The sequence below is a fragment of the Jatropha curcas genome, chromosome 7 (genome assembly GCF_041381405.1).
Source record: "Jatropha curcas cultivar XTBG-Jc1 chromosome 7, XTBG_Jcur_1.0, whole genome shotgun sequence".
Classification (NCBI taxonomy): domain Eukaryota; kingdom Viridiplantae; phylum Streptophyta; class Magnoliopsida; order Malpighiales; family Euphorbiaceae; genus Jatropha; species Jatropha curcas.
In genome coordinates, this window is record NC_143157.1 from 21,949,861 (window position 1) to 21,967,620 (window position 17,760).

Genomic DNA, 17,760 nt, shown 5'->3' on the forward strand with positions numbered 1-17,760 from the left:
TTTGATTAACGTGGTTCAACTTTTATAATTATTTTTTAGCAGATTTAAATTTATTTTAAGACTTAATGAAAATTGAAGAAATAAATTTTATTTTTTTATTTAAACTAAAATCAAATAAAATATACTAAAAATAAATTGAATTGGTCAATTTTATAACTATGCTTCACCCAAAAATTTCCAAAGCTTAATGGGGATAATTTATTTTTAATTGATTATTTGTTTTGATTTAGAAATTAAAAATGATATAACTTTAAATAATACTTGTATATTAAATTTTTTTTTAAAAAAAGAAGAAATTATCAAAATATTTTAAAATAAATATTATCTTGTCCATTAAAGAAAAAAAATTAAAAGGTTGGTGTGGCTAATGAAACCAACAGACAGAAGCAAGGCTTTAAGCGTTTCATTATTCCAATGGCATTTTCAGCAAATCCACTCTCTTTAAGCGTCCCCGACTCTACCTTCGAGTCATGGCTTCGAGACTCAGGCTACCTCGAAATTCTCGACGACCGTTCCTCCTCCACCACCGTCCCCGAGTCCGCTTCCACCTCTGACGTCACCACCTCCACAATAACTGGTGGCATTTTTGTTTCTCTGTTTTATCATATCCTAACCCTTCTCTCTCTTTTTACTCTCAAGCCTCTCTCTAAGCTAACCACTGATGATTTCTCGGGTCAAACCCCTTCCTGGACACGCGCGTTTATTGGGGACTCTGGGTCCTACTCCTTCCCTTCCGGGTCGGACCAGGCCCGGCTCCGAGTTCATGAGAATGTCAAGCGTTATGCAAGAAACTACGCTTCTCTTTTTATTCTCTTCTTTGCTTGCACTCTGTATGTTCTGTCTCTCTCTGCACTTGTGTTATTATTTTTGTATATTTTATTATTGTTCAAAGTACTCTGTTTGGCTGCCAAGAAAATCAAGAAAAATTAAATTTTGATTTTTGTATTTTCAGTTTCCCCTTTGATCTGTGGCAGTGCACTTTCCCCCACCCCTTTAATTCCTAATGGTACTAACTTATAACTTATATCTTTGGCAAAAGAGATAAGTTCCATGTGGCTTTGGTTTGCTTATTGAAATTTTGGCTTCTTTTTGGAGTTTCTGCCAGTCTCTTATTGTCCTTATAGTTAACTTTTAACAGTAAATAAATTAATATCAATCTTGTTTCAAGATAGGAGCTATCATCTCAAAACAGTTTGTTGTTTAGGCTAAATTGAGTAGAAAGTTTTAATCTTTGAATTTGACTAGAATAGAATGAGACACTTCAATAAGGATTAAAATAAAAATTGCATGGGATTGAATTGTAGTTCTTTATTTTTTCTCTAATATCTGAGGGTGGATTGGACAATTCTATTCATAACATGAAATTAGTGACCCAATACTCAGTAGGTAGGTAAGACAAACGATGAACCAATTTCTATGCACCTTTTTTGTTTACTTATCCTAAGTGAAGGTGATATATATATATATATATATATATATATATCATTCTCCCTTATTCTTACTGGTAAATAAGTTTTGTGTTTTGCTACTGGGTTTGAAGGTATCAAATGCCGCTTGCTCTCATTGGATTGATATCAAGTTTGGCGGTTTGGGATATTTTCAAGTTCTGTAGTAATAGATGGGGATGGGATCGATACCCATTTATTCGGCAGGTTTTGGTTCGCACTGCCCAATGTGGTGAGTTACCAACTTCTTTTCACTTTTGATGTATCTAGTATAATTATTTCTTTGGCAATAGGTTGTATCCTCTGGAGAAAAAACGATAAGTTTAAATTTTTTTGGTAGTTTCAAAGTTGTATCAGTAAACTATGCTAGAAATTAGGTATGCAAACGTGTTATGCAGGTTCACAGAAACTTCCATTTTTACCTCTGGTATAAGATGCTGATCTATAACTTGTGATGTCTATTTTTGTATCATTGATATTTTAGCTCAGTGTTGTGTTTGTTGAAAACACATAAGCATGCTCAATTAGAAAAGAAAATGATAGAGAGAGGTCCATGACAAGAGAGGAAAGCAAAAAGGCACAAAAAGATTATTAGAGAAAGGTGCTTTGGCACAATGAATTTTAGCATCCCATAGAAAAATGTGAGGAGTCAAGTTCTCACTTATTGAAGCGACAGTAATTCAAAGTTTAGTTGTTAGGAAAAGTGAAATGAAAATTGCAGGATGTCCTGTCCTGTGAGAATCTTATAGCCTTCATTAGAACCTTTTGGTTGCAATTGTTAAATTGAAGAAACAAGTGAGGCATGTTTCTATGACTGATGATTATAGACCAGCTGGCAAGGGAGGATCCTGAGATAAAACCCAATTGTTGTATGAAGAAAAAGGTGCAATGATGTTGTCCTCATAATTTTATTCTGTTTTGCCTCCTTTTTTCTTAAAATTTCCTACATTTTCTCTGAGCATATTTTATTTCTATATATATTGATGTAATATGAATAATTTTTACAAGTCGATTGATGATCACAAGTTATTTTCTGAACTTGCCTTTAATGTATTATCTATATCTATTGTTTACAGCAACTGCAATTATTCTTATTTGTTTAAATGTTCAAATGGCTCTCTTCTGTGCAATTGGCATCAGTTATACAGGTAATAATATAATTTATTGTTTTATTCTGTCTTGTTCCTCTTCTCCTTCATTTTGAACAATTTGGGAAGCTTAACTAATCCAGCACAAAATCCAGTTACTTCTCATTTGCTTCATTTGAGCAGTTATCTTCTGTGTTCTTTTGTAGTTATGATTTTGCATGCTGCATTTCGGAAGCTGACTCCCTCAAAGCAACCTTCACAGCGGAGATAAAATGGAAACTTTTGCAAATAAACAGAGATCAGCAATTTGTTAGTGGATTTCTCTTTTGCTGTACGCTTTAAGCAGGTTGTCTATGCTGACTGACATTGAAGGTGGAATCGGCGAGTGTAGCATAACACTTTCAGGTGGGATCAATGTATTATAGTTCCAAGCCTAGGTGTGTTGTGAAATATGAAATGCTATATCAATATTATTGACTAATTTTGATCTCTAACTCTCAATTTCTGCCAAAACTTGTAGTTGATTCATTATTGTAAGATAGCCATGTGAATTGCCTTCTTGCACTCTTGGTGCACTAATTTCACAAATTATGAAATTTATGATTAGAGGGAAATTCTGATCCTACGGAATACTGGAGTTTTCATTGCATGCAGGCATTGCATTTGAATGCTTATTCCCATTTTTCGTGCGTGCATACGCGATTGGTTGTACATTCAAAAGCTAGATGCATATCAGTTTTCAATTTGGAGGCAGTGATGTTGTAATGTTAATTGAGCCCACAACCCCCACCCCCCCCCCCCCCCCCCCCCCCCAAAACAAAAAAATACATAAAAGGATAAAGCCAATGCCATCATCCAATGTGTTTTACAAGTCTGTATTTAAAAAAAAAAAAAATCTAGCTATGACGAATGGAGCTCAAAACTGTAGATTTAAATTGCTTGAGCCAAAAGCCTTACATTGCACCATGAGATTCTTGTCGACTTCTTACAAATTTGACAAAAACTTTGCATTTCCTACCAGATGACCTAATTAAAGGGGAAGAGAGGGTAAATGCGAAAATGAGGAGAAAATCACTGTATTAGCTAGGCAGACATGCTTCCCTTAAATCAATTTACCCAGTTGTAAATGAATTGGCTTTAGATCTGCTGTGAAAGATTGGTGAATGATGATCAAGTAAGCCAAGTTTGAATTGATGGACATAATTGTTTAAAGCCAATTTGCCAAATGTTATTTGCTTCAATTACTAAATTCTGGAGGTAGTAAGACAGCCTAATTGCATAAATTTGATCATGTACTTTCGGTAATTATTTTCGTGATCTCTGAACTTTAAGGAAACTTTTGACAATTATTCCTGTAATTCCTGAATTTTACTGGAAATCCATCATAATTCTGCAGTTTCACATTTCAATAATAGATGTCCCTCTGAAAAATAAAATACCGTTACAAAGTTGAAGAGATCATAAAAATAATCGGTCAAATTTCAAAGTCAAATTTACTCGTGGGGTCGTAACAGGGCATATGACTACATTCAAATTCTTCCGGCTAAATTCTATTATGAACTGACGCAGTTGCTAAAATCCTCAAACAGAACAAAACTACTTCCCCAGTGGTTATGCAAGATAAAGATACAAGAGTTTAATCATATTCACATCCAAATTAGCAGAAAAGTAGGGTATCCCAACCAACAGCATTCACTGATTATGAAATTTACTTGGAATATGCAGGCTGAAAAACTTTATTTCACGTGGAGCAAAGGAGCTATAAAATAATATCAATGCATTGAGACAAATATTAATAACAAAAATTTTTTTATCAAAATATATTAATAAATACAATTAATGTTGTTAATGAAATTACATTGTAAACAAACCCTAATTATACAGCAATTCGCCACTGCAAAATAAATACTATGAAAAGGAAAAATAACAATAATAGTAATGGTAAATATAGAATAGATATTAAATGCACAATTTCTTACAATGATATGTACATCAAATGTGAAAGAATGCATAAACAGTAACACACTACAAAACAAAGTTGTAATCAAGCTCCAACCTCTTCTTTTAAGTTGGATTGACATCCCGCGAAACTTGACCTTGCCATCTGCAACAAAAAGTTCCAATTTATATTTTATACATGAACTATCTCATGTTAAACTCTTTCCAGAGAGACGCACAAAGAGAGAGAAGAGGGTCATCTAACAAACCTTGAGAGTAGAAACCTTGCAAGAGGGCTTAAATTGGCAGTCGAATTTAGTTCCTTATTTTGTTGCTTCTTCTTGTTCTCAGCCTCAGCATTTGCATTTTGTGTTTCATCAGGAGCTCCCTTGCCCTTGAGGAACAGGCGAGCTGCTAGCTCCTGTAGATCTTTCATTGAAGATTCCTTTGAACTGCATAAATAAATTTTACTTGACTAATATGAACCACCATCAATAATTACTTTAATTAATTGCAGAAGAATAGACTGAAATATGAGAGCAGTTTTATGTTTTGGGTTTCAAGGGTAGCTTCTTAAACCTTGCCAATCGCTGAAGCAAACTTCTAAGGAGGACATCAGCAGATCCAGGCTTTGTTCGCTCCATATTTATAAGTGAATTTGTAACAGCACGCACAACTGATCCTTCTGGATCATCAGCTACTGCCTACATTATAAACCAAAGCCATTAGAAATGACATATGAAGCTGATAGCTTTTGAAAGTGTGGGGAACTAATGCTAAAGTTAAAGATTACAGCCATATATTCCTTATTTCTGGACAATTAAAGAATTTTGTATAAATGATTTTGCTCATTAATTTTGCTGAGGGTACTTTCTGATGTATTTGTACCCCTTTGTTGTAGTAAGATATAAAATATAGAATATTTCCTCGCAATTGTTTTGATCTCTCCAGTTTGGTTGTAAGGAGTTTTAAACTTCTTGCATACTTCAGCAATCAGCATTTGATGTAAAAACAGCAGAAGCTAAACCTCAGACCCCGACTAGTTGGGGTCAGCTATATGAATCCTTTGTGAATCCTTTGCTATCATTTATGCTCTGTTCAATGATAGAGAAACAAAGGATTTTGAAAAAGGGAATAATTTTGTTAAACTTTCGAAAATTTTAAAATTTTAAAATCATTTGCTGTATAAAGTAATAAATGAGCACAAGACAGACTAACAAAAAAGCCCTAAGCCTACACTAGTTGGGATCAGATACAAATTAAAATAAATAAATAAAATTAAATAAAACAACAAAGCAGAAAAAGGAGAGAGAAGGTGAACATTACAAGCAGAGGCAAACAGTAAAACTTGAAAAATGTACAAACACGAGCAGTCAGATTGTGGTGCAACTCACGTCCCCAGTCAAAACAGAGAAATTATATAACTCTTGTACATTAAGATATCATAAGAAAGTGCAATAAAGTGTCAGAGTCAGCTCCTGAACGACGGATAATTTTGTATTCACAAGGAAAATAACTGGTTTAAAGTTAGAAAAGAAAAGTCCCCAAGAGGGTGAGGGGGATTTTTTTTTTTTTTTTTTTTTTTTTTTTGGGGGGGGGGGGGGGGGGGGGGGGGGGGGGGGGGGAGGGGGGTGTTATTTTAACATTTCAGTGTACAAAAAAAAAAATAGAGAGAGCAGAAAAAAAAAAATGTGCCCCAATGCAGAAAGGAAGAAGATGAATACACATTGATGGAAGACAACTAACCTATCACTGTGCTTGTGTTGGATTGGGTTTTGATAAATTATACAGGTAAGAAGAAATATCACACTTTCACATCCTCGGGAGTTGTGAAGTGGTTTTTCCCTGCTATTTTTATTTAATTCTTAATTTGATGATTAAGGTTTTCCATGCAAATTTCTGTTTAAGAGTAGGAAAAGGTACATTCAGAAGGGAATTTCTTTTTAATTCATAAACTTATTTGCCTTTTTTCTCTGGGAGAGAACTTATGATAATCTTAATAAGCGATTATTAAGGATAACTCCCACTTGGAAGTTGTTAGTTCTGATAGAAAAGTAAAAGTATAGAACTTGGTTATTTCGTTCATTTTCTCAAACTATTTATAGTAGAGTTAAGAGCATTCAATTTGGTGGTCCATTTGTAAGGTGACCTAGCTGGTGTCAAGATCCCCAAAATTGCCTTAGCATGAGATGTAACAGCAAGGAGAAACTATCCTTATCATACCAATGTGGGAAAAAGACATGGATAGTATTATCTAGTGGCTCACCTCCTTTAAGGATGGAATAAGCAAAACCGATAAAGATGCTGATGAAGAAGCTATTCTAGAACTATCGTCATCTTCACTTGCTTGGCGTGATCTAGGAAATGCTCTTGGTGCATCAAAGTAGTCGCGAGAACTTCTAAAGTAGAAGCATCATGCTTTAGAAATTTTAATAAACAACTGTTCTTTCAACAGAAATATTTACCTGCATATTGATAATATTTACCTGGAAGAATCAGAGCTGTTTGTCAATTGCTCTCTTCTTCTACCTTCCCTTGCATTTCCTTTCCGCAGCCCTGCTTGCATTGCAGCCTTTGCCTACATAGACATTAACCAAACAAGCCACTCAATGTAAGCATGTTAAAAGATTTCAGATTAACAAATGCAGCATTGATTTCGAATATGAAAAAGAAAAATAAAAACGTCCAACACTTTGTAAATCAATAATAAAGAGACGAAGTCACAAAATTTTCAGGAAATTCCAGTAATGTAATCCATAGAAATAGAATATGGGGCAGCAAATGAATTTCACAGGAAAGGAATTCCAAAGATACACCAGTGCAACCTCGAAGATTTAATCAAGAAAAACAATTCACAGTGCTTCAAGGCTTCTGATAATTAATGAACAATACTGGCCAGGTTACTAATAAAACAGCAATAGAAATCACCTCAGCAAGATTTACTGCACTGTCTTCCAGCGAGGCACTTGAAGTCCTCTCTTGTATGCCTAGTCTAGATTTTGGAGTCCGAGGAGAATCAGAATCATCGTGGCCACGAAAGACAACAGTTCCACTAGTAGAAGCATCTTCAAAAGAAGCAATGGTGCTGCTAGACTACATAGTACATTCAACTCTTGTCAAATAAAAGGCAGCAAAAGGAAAGGAAATAGATGTCTTCTTAATATCCTTTTCAAACCAACTGAAATGAGTCATGGATCATACCAGACTGCTTTGATCTCGAAACACGGGAGATGACTGAGATCCCCTGGGAGTTCTTATAACAACCGTTCCTGACACATTTACTGATAATTCATCCTGGAATTGAACAAACAAACAGATTATCCAGATGGGAAGTTTAATCTATTTCCAGTTTTTTTCTAGTTGCAGCAGACAAACAAATACTGGAGAAGATATAGGTTTTTATTTTTATCGCAAAATTATACTAATATCATGAACGGAATGGAGATACTACAGAAACTTGCCCTAGGCTTGTGAACTTTAAACAAGTCAATTTTCCAAACTTAATAAATGGGTCGCTAGAATCTCAATCCTTAGAATATGTTTACATTCTTTTCTTTTTTTTCTCTCTCTAACTCAAGTCCATAAATGTACAGGAAATAATTACATCCATGATACAATCCATAAAAAATAAATAAATCAGAATAGAGAAAACTGCATTTGAGATGCAATCCATAACAGATGTGAGAGAGAGAGAGAGAGAGGGGGGGGGGGGGTGAGGAAACAGGCTTACAGGATCATGAGAATTATCATGATGTTCATCATGATGTGGATCCCTAGCATCTTTACCAAATGATATTTCTGGTGACTCCTGAAGGGTATTTCCAGATGGAGACAACAAATGGTTACCACTGTCGGAAGTTCGCCGGGAAACCTTATCGTATGATGTTTCTGTTTTCTTTTCTCTAACCTGAGGAGGTTTTACAGCACTTCTAACAGTTCCAGTACTCCTTGATCCACCAATACTGAAGTCCCACCCAGCATTTTTCAAAGGTTTTGCCTGACCACTGCAAATCAGTCAATCAAAATAATGCACCCTTCTTAGGTTGGAAGAAATCACATAAAACACAAGGCATTGTGATAAACATATTTAATGCACCTGGCTCGGACAGTTCCCTCAGCTGCTACATCTCTTGTCACCTTGACAGTATCAGATCCCTCCATTACTGTTCTTTGACCATTTCTGGGACTTTCTGCATCCTTTATTGGGTACTTTGGACGCTCTCTATTAAGATCACAATAGCACCATAAATACTATTCTCACCAATTACAAAAATATTTTTGATTTAAAACTTAAAGTTGTGGCAAAAAGACATATGTGGAAGCTTCCAGAAATTGATATTCGAGATAAAATTGGATGTTTTAAGTACTTCTGTGGCACCTCATATCATATATGTCAAAGGCATGCCAGAACTAGGGTGCACCAAGACCTCAGGTGGTCTCAGGTCATGCATCATGCCAAGGGCTTGCAGGATGTTAACTCATAAAATAGAATGTTTTAGCTTCAAGGCACTGGATTTTGTCCTAATATGGGATAGTACTGTACTTCTATTAATATGAATATCAATACGATAAGAATAAGTGCATGGGATCGACTATTAATTGCTCGGAATTCAATTGGGAATCCTAATCCCAATTTGAAGCTGCCTCTTCCTCTTCCAATTAACGTAAGGTTTTGGGGCAACACACACAAGTGCTTTCTAGGTTAGGGCCTTTCATTGGAATGTATTGAAAGAGATAGATAAAAGGGAATAAGAAACTGAGGTCCTTAACTCTAAAGAAAAAGAAAGAAGAAAATGGTTTCTTTCATGGTTATGAAGATTATATTAGTTTTTCTAGGAGTAGCTTGGAGAGTATAAAATGTAGAATTAGGAAGTTAGTATTTTCCCTCCTTTTTTTTTGTTCATTTACTTCAACGTACAAAACTGAAAACATCATTCACATTATCAAGCACGCCTTAATTAATGTGTGCCCAATATCCTTAGGTCAGGTGCCAGCAACTTGCAGCTAGGAGACTAGGTCCTATGTAGACACCATACACCATTTGACAACTATGCAAAAAGGTTAGGCCGTATGATGAATGTTAACTAAAGAAATTTGAAAATCATCTTTTCCAGAGTGGTAATACATAATAAACTACAGCAATATACTTCACCTTATTCTTTCCAGAAGCCTTGGGCTCTTCCTAGCATTTTTAATAAATCGATGCTTCAGAAGTTCCTTAGCACTTGGCCTCTGAAATTAAATTGATGAAAAGTAAATTACACTTGATTAGCTATTAATAGAATAAGGGAGTCACACAACCATCTCAGTCAATACACAAAAGTTAATATTTAAAATTGACAAAGAAAACAAGGTAAAAGGCATTTTATTTCCAATCAGTAGGTATAACATAACATGACTACTAATTGCAGAAAATTCAAGATATGCAACGTTCCACTGTCATGTCTCATTCTGGACACTTATCTTTGACCTCCTGATATGTTTTCATCAATAAGCAGACTGCAATATGCAACTATTTAATCAAACACATTATGAGAACCCCAGTGTTTTCAAATGCCGCTTCCGCTGTATTGAATAGAAACTCTGCATTCTCAAAATTTTGCTATACAACAGTCTGAAAGTAAAAGATTTGAAGTAACTGTACAGTTCAAGCATTCAACAGTTTCTTTAGGCGATAGATGTGATTTCTAGTCTAGTCCTACAGCACGGTTTTCATAGAATCGTTGAACCTAGAATTTATGAATGAACACCAAGGAAAAGCTGTCTGAATTAGCTTTAAAACATCCCATATTTGATGTATTGTTCAACTATCTGATTGATTAATGAGGATTTGATTGCACAGACCGTTAAAAATCTTTAAAGTTCAGGTTCCTACTTCCTAGCACATATAGAAAGATCACATATCCTTTACCAGTTTCCAAGCATTCTTGAAATGGTACAATAGAGAGAAAATACCACACAGTAAACAAAGTGATAAATATAAGAAACAGCTTCATATGCAATTTATTGGAAACAAAATAATTCTTCTAACTGAATGTAACTTTCAAGTAAGCTATCACATAATTTGATATATCATATATTGCACATGCACCCTTCCTCAATCACATGTGGAATCTGCTCTTCACATTTTCAAGTGGCTCTGGCATGTTTGTGAGAGCAAGGTTCACTATTTTCAGGTGTACTAGTGCACTCAATAATTTCTACAATACGATTGCATTTCTCACAAACTCAGGTTTTTTGTCCTCAAACATTCATCGATAGTCTTTTGCTAGAATCAATTGGTTAATCATACAAATAGTTACAACTAAAAAAACTGAAAAAGGATCTACCCCTACACAACGTACAGGGTCAAAACTCAAATATTCAATAAAGAATTGGATGACTTGACAATTACAATTGCAATACTCATTCTCAAGGACCAACTACACTAGTAGAAAAAGAGACAAGCTTTCTTTTTCTTCTTTAAAATTCTACCTTCCACTATATGGACAATAGATCTTACAATGATGAAAAATAGATTTTGCACGTTTTAATAAAAACTTGAACATAACAAGTTTACGGCTTCTCATTCATTTAACACCCAAAGCCAAATACTAACTCAATTCTCAAAAACCATTCACTTGGAAGTTGGGAGTGAAACAGCCCAATCGGTCATAGATTCAAAGATCTTGTGCAGCAAAAATGTATATTAGCAAACAGTTTGTGTTTAATATGTTTAGCCATATTTTAGTCGGCTTAGTTATATCATCCAACTGTGGCAATCAGCTAAGAGTGTGGCTTCTTCTTAGACAGGTCTGCACTTTGTACCACAGATTTGTGGCCATCATTTAAGGCATGTGGTCAACAATCTAAACATCTTCTAATTTCTCAATGGCAACCATATTTCAAAAGGCATATCAAACTCGATCTATGTCCATGATGTTGTTGGTGTGTCCATTGATGGATAGGAACAAAAGTCAAGGAAATTGACCATATGTCATAAGTTCATGCATCAGGTTGTACTCAGATTCATATTGATGCATGTCTTGTTGTTTCATATATCCTAGCTAACATGCTGAGTCCATTAATAGATGAAGAATATGCAATTCCATATGCAAATCATGACATCTCCATTAGCCACAGAATCCACAATATTCACGAGAGAAGAGACCATAATAATTGTACAAAGAGAATAAGGACTTTACCTCAGCAGGGATTTTCTTCAAACACAATGAAACAAACTCTTTCATAGGACGAGAAAAATGCTCATCCAGCTGTAAAAGAACACAGTGTTGATTCTCTTAAACTGTGAATAATGATAATTCCATCTGGAAAGAGATTGCATTCATAATCAACTAAAATAAGCAATTAACCACTTAAACGTCAGAATACTTAAAAAACCTGTGGAGGATTTTCTCGAGGTATGATAAAAAGGACCCTCATAGGGTGAAGATCTGCAAGTGGAGGCTCCCCCTTTGCCATCTCAATTGCAGTTATCCCCAGAGACCATATATCCGCCTGCATGAAGAAAAAAAAATGATATGCAATGTTCATGATCAACAAAGTTGAACAGAAATGGAATAGGCGTAAACAATTTTCTCTACAATGTGGGGAGGGGGAAAGGAAGGGGGGCAGGTTGATCATAACAGGAGCAATCCATAAGGAAGGCTCAAGACTACTTCAAAAAACAATACCTTCTCATTGTATCCGTCTGAATTTTGAATTACCTCTGGAGCCATCCAGAATGGTGTTCCTACAAAAGTCTGTAATTGTTAACCAAATTAGCACAATGCTGAGGAAGTTCTGGATCATGAGCTTAAATCCCATTAGCATTACAAATATTAAAATATGATGATTCCAATCATTAAATATAATCATCTTCAATTTGAAGAAAGAAACAATAAAAATACATCTTTGACCCAAAATGGCCATATGATTCTGGGAATATGTGACTGAAAAAGCAAAGGAATAGCTCTGTCAAGCTGGGACAACGGTCATGTCACCATCTCCTAAGTAGTTAAATTCACAACATCCTGCTGCTAAGTACTTACAAAATTTTATGAAGCTCCAAAATAATATATGAGCCATATTGCTTGGACAAAAACACTTCTGCAGTAATAATTATTTGATTAACCTTTAAGAGATTTTAACCGGTAAGCAACACATTTGAATAGACAAACAGTTTCAAGCGCGCTCAAATAAGAAGTAAGGATGAATGAAAAAGATGAAATACTAAACCGAGAAATAGCTTCAAAAGAACTCAATTAACCAGTCCATGCAGTTCAGTTTTGATTCAAACTTTACATACATAAAACTAACAGTTATCTGAACCTACTGATATAACATTTAAAAATATTATATATTCTGCAATACTAATAATACAATTCATGTGCGTATGAACAAGAATATTTCAATCAATGAACAGGCCTACTAAGGGCCATGAGAAATGGGTCCTCACAAGAGAGACTTAACTGTAATACTAAAAAATAAACAGGCAATTCATATATCATCCATTATTCAGCCGTCCACTTCTAATGAAGAACGACGCTTAGCCAAACAAGTTGTAATACCTTTCTCCTGGATATTGTTCTTGTTAATTGCGCAGAAACACCAAAATCTGCAACCTGTCACAAGGTCAAAACAATAACTGTCGAATACTAAAAGTGAAATCAAAAAATTCAATTTGCATATCCTTTTTAATCACTCTTCGAACAATTCAGGAGAATTTTTATAAGCCTCTGAGAGAAACAAGGATATACCTTAACATCACCATTCTCACTCAACAAGATGTTAGCCGCTGCCAAATTTTTAGCATAAGGTTACTATTGGATCAAGAAACTCAGAGCAAGGCAGGGAAAGAAATGAACATTAACAAGAAGGTGAAACCTCAAATCAAAATAAACAGAATATTCTTCAGGCAAACATATAACTAACAAGAGTCTGTTTAAAAATACTCAAAGCGACAACCTAGAATCTATACCATAACGAGATTCAAGTATTATGGATGTGTGAAAAACCTTTAATATCTCTGTGAATTTTTCCTTCATTGTGTAAATATTCAATTGCATGCAGCAAGTCACGTAAAATACAAGCAATTGACATTTCATCCAGCGGAGGACCCGCCTGGAGCTGCACAAAAAGAAGATGCATTAGCTTTTGTACGAATAAGTTGTTATTGAAGAAATCATTAGTATTCACTTGCAAATCCATAATTAAAGATTAAAACATCAACTCTGTGCATAAGCACAAGTTTTTGGGTATAAAAAACATATACATTAACACATGCAACTGTTAATAGGAAAATATACAAATAAGCAACTCAATTTCTTAAGAATCTTTCAAGACATTCAAAATTTCATGCACCATGAAGAAGCAAGTCAGTGAAGTAACCTACTAGATCAGCAACAGAGCCACCGGCCATGTATTCCATTATTATCCATAGTTTAGTCTGGTTAAGATATGAACCATAATACTCTGTAATATATTGACAACGGCATTGTGACAAAACAGAAATTTCCTGGCATAAAAAATTAGAAACATGAGCAATGCATGATTTATCTGTTCCATGGACAACAAACTGGACAGGTTTGAATGACAGGTGATACCTTTTGAATGTCCTCAATTTCATCCTCACTACAGAAAACAAATCATAAGTTTAAGTTTTTAGAAGTATCAAATAATAAGATATAATAGAGACTAAGAAGAAGTGAGAAGTGTGTCATACACTCTAAAAATGTTGCAATACTACTAAATAAAACGACAAACAGGAGAAGCAACACTATAATTTGCAAAATGAAAAGACTTCAAGCTCTTTCCTTTTTAATAAGAGCCAAAATCCAATATAATTTATTAAAAAGCTACTGTTTTATATGACTATTAGCATCAGCAAGGTGTATCATAGTGACAGTTCCAGACCACAGATGCTAGATTGTGAAATTGATTATTGTTTCACAAAAACATTGGACTTTCTCTGCAATGTTAATGTTATTGCCAATACCATTGCAGTTTCATGATACGTGAGAAATTAAAACAGTAATTAACATAATATTGCAGCCGCTGCTAGTTCACGTGAAAAATATAACTTTTCACTGCTCGACCTATAACTGATTTCAGTCATATCAGCATACGATCAACTGCTGTTTCATCGATATTATATCAACAATATTTGCACCTCATAAAAACTTGTAGAGAAACTTCATAGCCATTGCCAATTTCAACAGCATTTTTTGACTATCCTAAGCTGTAGATCTGACTATATACAGCTTGTAAACATAAGTAGGGAAACTGTAGAAGTTTTGATGCAAAACATATTTAGAAAACAATGTATTCTGTTTAATCCAGTTCCCTTAGTCTAGGGAATTATAAAGTGCAGAATGAAAGAAAGAGCAAGGGAGGAAGACTTAGAGCATATGTAATCACTTTACAGTAAATAACAGACTGTAGGAGATGAAACTCAGGACAAAAAAGAAAAAAAAAATGCTATGCACTCACGATTCTTCCAAATCAATGACTTTGATAGCAATTTCTTTGTTAAGCTCCTTATCAAACCTGCACATCAAGAAAGGCATCAGGAAAGAACAGCTTAGAATGCAAACAAACTTAAGATTGTCATGAAACAAGAAAGTAGGGGCACAACTAGGTAATAAACCAAAAAAAAAAAATGACCCTTGCAATCTTTTAAATTCTCAATGGTATCTTCACCTATAGTCTCCTTAAATCTAAAGTTTTCAAATAACACCAGAAAACTATACGCTTCTTCATTGTTATCATCACTTGAAACATCCTAAAATATTCATTTAACCTTTTAAACGTGATTTTCCATTCTCACTATTGCTATTGGCCCTCCAACCTTAAAGTTCTAGTTCAGCCTTTAATGACAACACTGCATTTTGGGAAGAAGAACAGGATATGAAATGGACTCTAATGAATCAAAATTCATACTGCCCTACCATAATCAACAAAATCATGGATGAAAAAAGCAGCAGTGTGTTTTTTGTTTCTAATAAATGCGGAATGGTTTGAGTTTTAAAAATGTCCATCCTAACTTTATAAATCTCAAACACGTAATCCAACCATATAATAACCACAATTAAGGACCCTGCAAATTCAGAAATCAAATATAACATTTATGGTAAAAATGTTTCAGACCCTTATAAAAAAAACGCTCAACCACATAAAATTTGACTTCTTCAGTATCAGGATCCTTTTGTTGATTTGATTCATCAAGAAACTCATAGATTCCTAGCATTTGGCACTGCTTATCAGTTTACATTCAAAGTTCTGATTTTCTCTAAAATGTGGAATAGTGTTACGTCAATGGGGAACAATTCATGAAATAAAAAGTTCTTTTCAACTATTATATGAGATATACAATTTTTCTTCTTTTACATGTAATATTATCATTGCTAGCTTTGCATCCTAGAAGTCATTATTCTGCAATAACTTGACAGTGTCAATTTATTGCAGAATAATAGTACAAAGTACAATAAACAATTAAATGATTGACAATTTAATTTGCTATGCAAAAGTTTAAACTAATGGTAAAGGTAGAGAAAAAAAAAAAGGAACAGAGATTCAAAATTTCAGCATATCATTACTAGGAAGAGAATGCAAAATTCATAAAGTTAAGTCTTAAACAAAGTAAAGAGCAGAATAAAACACTATTAGATTCACTAACATTATAAAAAAAAAAAAAGGAAAAAAAAAAGCATGAGCGACATTGTAAAGGATTTAATGAAAATGAAAAAATAGAAACTTACGCTTTATAGACATCGCCAAATGATCCTCTCCCAATCAACTCTAAGGAACTAAATCTAGCCCCAGCCGCTTCCATTAACCCTGCTGCATCAGCCATTTCTATGCCAATCCAAAAACTTGTCCTCAACACCTACTTTATACACTAGTTCAATCCAAATTGTCTCCACATTACCCACATTCTCCAAAAATCCCCTTCCAATTCACTGCTCCAAATCCGCATAACGCAAAAGGTCTCTTTCAATCCATATTTTGTCCTCAAAAACCAACTCTGTAACATGATTTATGACAACCCATCAAAAATCACAACAATATACTCAAATCAACTGCAACAGAGATCTAAAAAGAGGAGAGAATATATAAAAAAATGTAATTCAACAATGCAACAGAGAAATTTTACACTCAAAGCAAAAACAAATGGATGATAGATTAAGAAATGTAGAATCTTTCCCAGTTGTAAATGAATGATTTGATATTGTTAGGTGAAGGAGAGTGAGATATGCTAAAGTGACAGCCCAACAGAATGAATTCGAATGCAACAACAAACGAATTCCCAGTAATGATAGCGAAACCACAACACACACGTGTCTTCAAATTTGGGTTTTCATTTTTTAGCGTTTCTGTTGGATATAAGAGATTGAGAAATTGAGAGAGAGATTTCGAAATCTGTTTACCTGTTAATATCGAACGACCCAGTAGATCTTTCTATTTCTGTTTCGATTATCTCTCTGTATAAAGAAGGAAGGAAGGAGTTAGTTTTTCTCTCTCTATCTTTCTTTGTCTTTATTGTCTCTCTCTTTGGGCCTCGTCGCAGAGAGGCTATGAGTGCTACGAAGAGATCGAGAGAGAGAGAGAGTCTGTCTGTTCAATGGAGTTTTTTTAACTTTCTATTTATTTTCTTTTCAGTTTAACTCTTAATAATAATTATTAGAATTTAAGAATGACTATATATTATTTATTATATTCGGATCCGGGTTTCTAGTTGGGTCAATGGATCTTGAAACCCCGTGTTTTGTTTCGACCCAAAGAAAATTTATATTCTATTTTGAAAAGTTACTATTACATCCTTATATAATGGTTAAATATACTAATCGGTCCTTATTTTTAAAAAAAATATATGATTAATTCCTTAACTTTTGGCTTCATCAATCATTTGATCGTTACGCCTATTTTTTCTATATTTTTAGTGTTAATTTCTATCAAAAAGACAAAAACACTCTTAGTTAAAGTCTCACAACAGCAACTGCTTCTTATATGATAGTAATTTTTCTTTTATATTGAAAATAATTTTTAAAAAAAAATTTTTTTGAAGAGATTAAAAATCAACAAGTAAAAGAAATAAGAATATTTTCAAATCATCATTTTCTATAATAAAATTTAATATATTTAACAAAAATATCAAACAATTTTTTAAATAATCATGTAAAAATTTGCTTGTAATTTCAAATCATCATTTTCTATAATAAAATTTAATATATTTAACAAAAATATCAAACAATTTTTTAAATAATCATGTAAAAATTTGCTCGTAATATTTGACAATGTTAAAAAAATTT

The 17,760-nt window shown here is 33.9% G+C and overlaps 2 protein-coding genes across 5 annotated transcripts; one reads left to right on the forward strand and one right to left on the reverse strand.

Moving 5' to 3' along the window:
- The first annotated feature begins 348 nt into the window (after positions 1–348).
- Positions 349–3,147, forward strand: PRA1.H (prenylated RAB acceptor 1.H). Its single transcript, XM_012221025.4, has 4 exons — positions 349–830; positions 1,541–1,677; positions 2,522–2,593; positions 2,740–3,147. The coding sequence occupies exons 1-4, from the start codon at positions 415–417 to the stop codon at positions 2,802–2,804; spliced, it is 690 nt and encodes a 229-aa protein (XP_012076415.1). The 5' UTR covers positions 349–414; the 3' UTR covers positions 2,805–3,147.
- A 1,178-nt stretch (positions 3,148–4,325) lies between these two features.
- On the reverse strand, positions 4,326–17,103 carry LOC105637555 (Protein kinase superfamily protein). 4 transcript variants are annotated; one of them, XM_012221059.4, is made up of 22 exons: positions 16,879–17,103; positions 16,210–16,475; positions 14,942–14,998; positions 14,056–14,083; positions 13,845–13,967; positions 13,468–13,579; positions 13,210–13,247; positions 13,021–13,074; positions 12,145–12,213; positions 11,852–11,968; positions 11,656–11,724; positions 9,624–9,703; positions 8,568–8,693; positions 8,379–8,475; positions 8,202–8,279; positions 7,673–7,765; positions 7,400–7,564; positions 6,958–7,049; positions 6,738–6,870; positions 5,051–5,175; positions 4,741–4,923; positions 4,326–4,637 (listed from the first exon to the last, which is right to left on the reverse strand). In XM_012221059.4, exons 2-22 carry the CDS (start codon positions 16,302–16,304, stop codon positions 4,598–4,600), a joined length of 1,974 nt encoding a protein of 657 aa, XP_012076449.1. In that variant the 5' UTR covers positions 16,305–16,475; positions 16,879–17,103; the 3' UTR covers positions 4,326–4,597. The 4 variants fall into 4 exon arrangements, with proteins under 4 accessions (XP_012076449.1, XP_012076442.1, XP_012076435.1 ...); XM_012221052.4 differs by having other exon boundaries at positions 6,738–6,867; positions 8,202–8,475; XM_012221045.4 differs by having other exon boundaries at positions 8,202–8,475; positions 16,879–17,102.
- Between the last annotated feature and the right edge of the window lie 657 nt (positions 17,104–17,760).

Excerpts from the sequence above, each read along its gene's own strand:
- LOC105637555 (XM_012221045.4), bottom strand. The coding sequence starts at position 16,304 with ATGGCTGATGCAGCAGGGTTAATGGAAGCGGCTGGGGCTAGATTTAGT. Across the intron at positions 7,050-7,399 it reads GTGCAGTAAATCTTGCTGAG|GCAAAGGCTGCAATGCAAGC; the intron begins GTGATTTCTATT and ends ATGTCTATGTAG. Across the intron at positions 4,924-5,050 it reads TTGCTTCAGCGATTGGCAAG|TTCAAAGGAATCTTCAATGA; the intron begins GTTTAAGAAGCT and ends TTATTTATGCAG.
- PRA1.H (XM_012221025.4), top strand. The coding sequence starts at position 415 with ATGGCATTTTCAGCAAATCCACTCTCTTTAAGCGTCCCCGACTCTACC. Across the intron at positions 831-1,540 it reads CTCTTCTTTGCTTGCACTCT|GTATCAAATGCCGCTTGCTC; the intron begins GTATGTTCTGTC and ends CTGGGTTTGAAG. Across the intron at positions 2,594-2,739 it reads AATTGGCATCAGTTATACAG|TTATGATTTTGCATGCTGCA; the intron begins GTAATAATATAA and ends GTTCTTTTGTAG.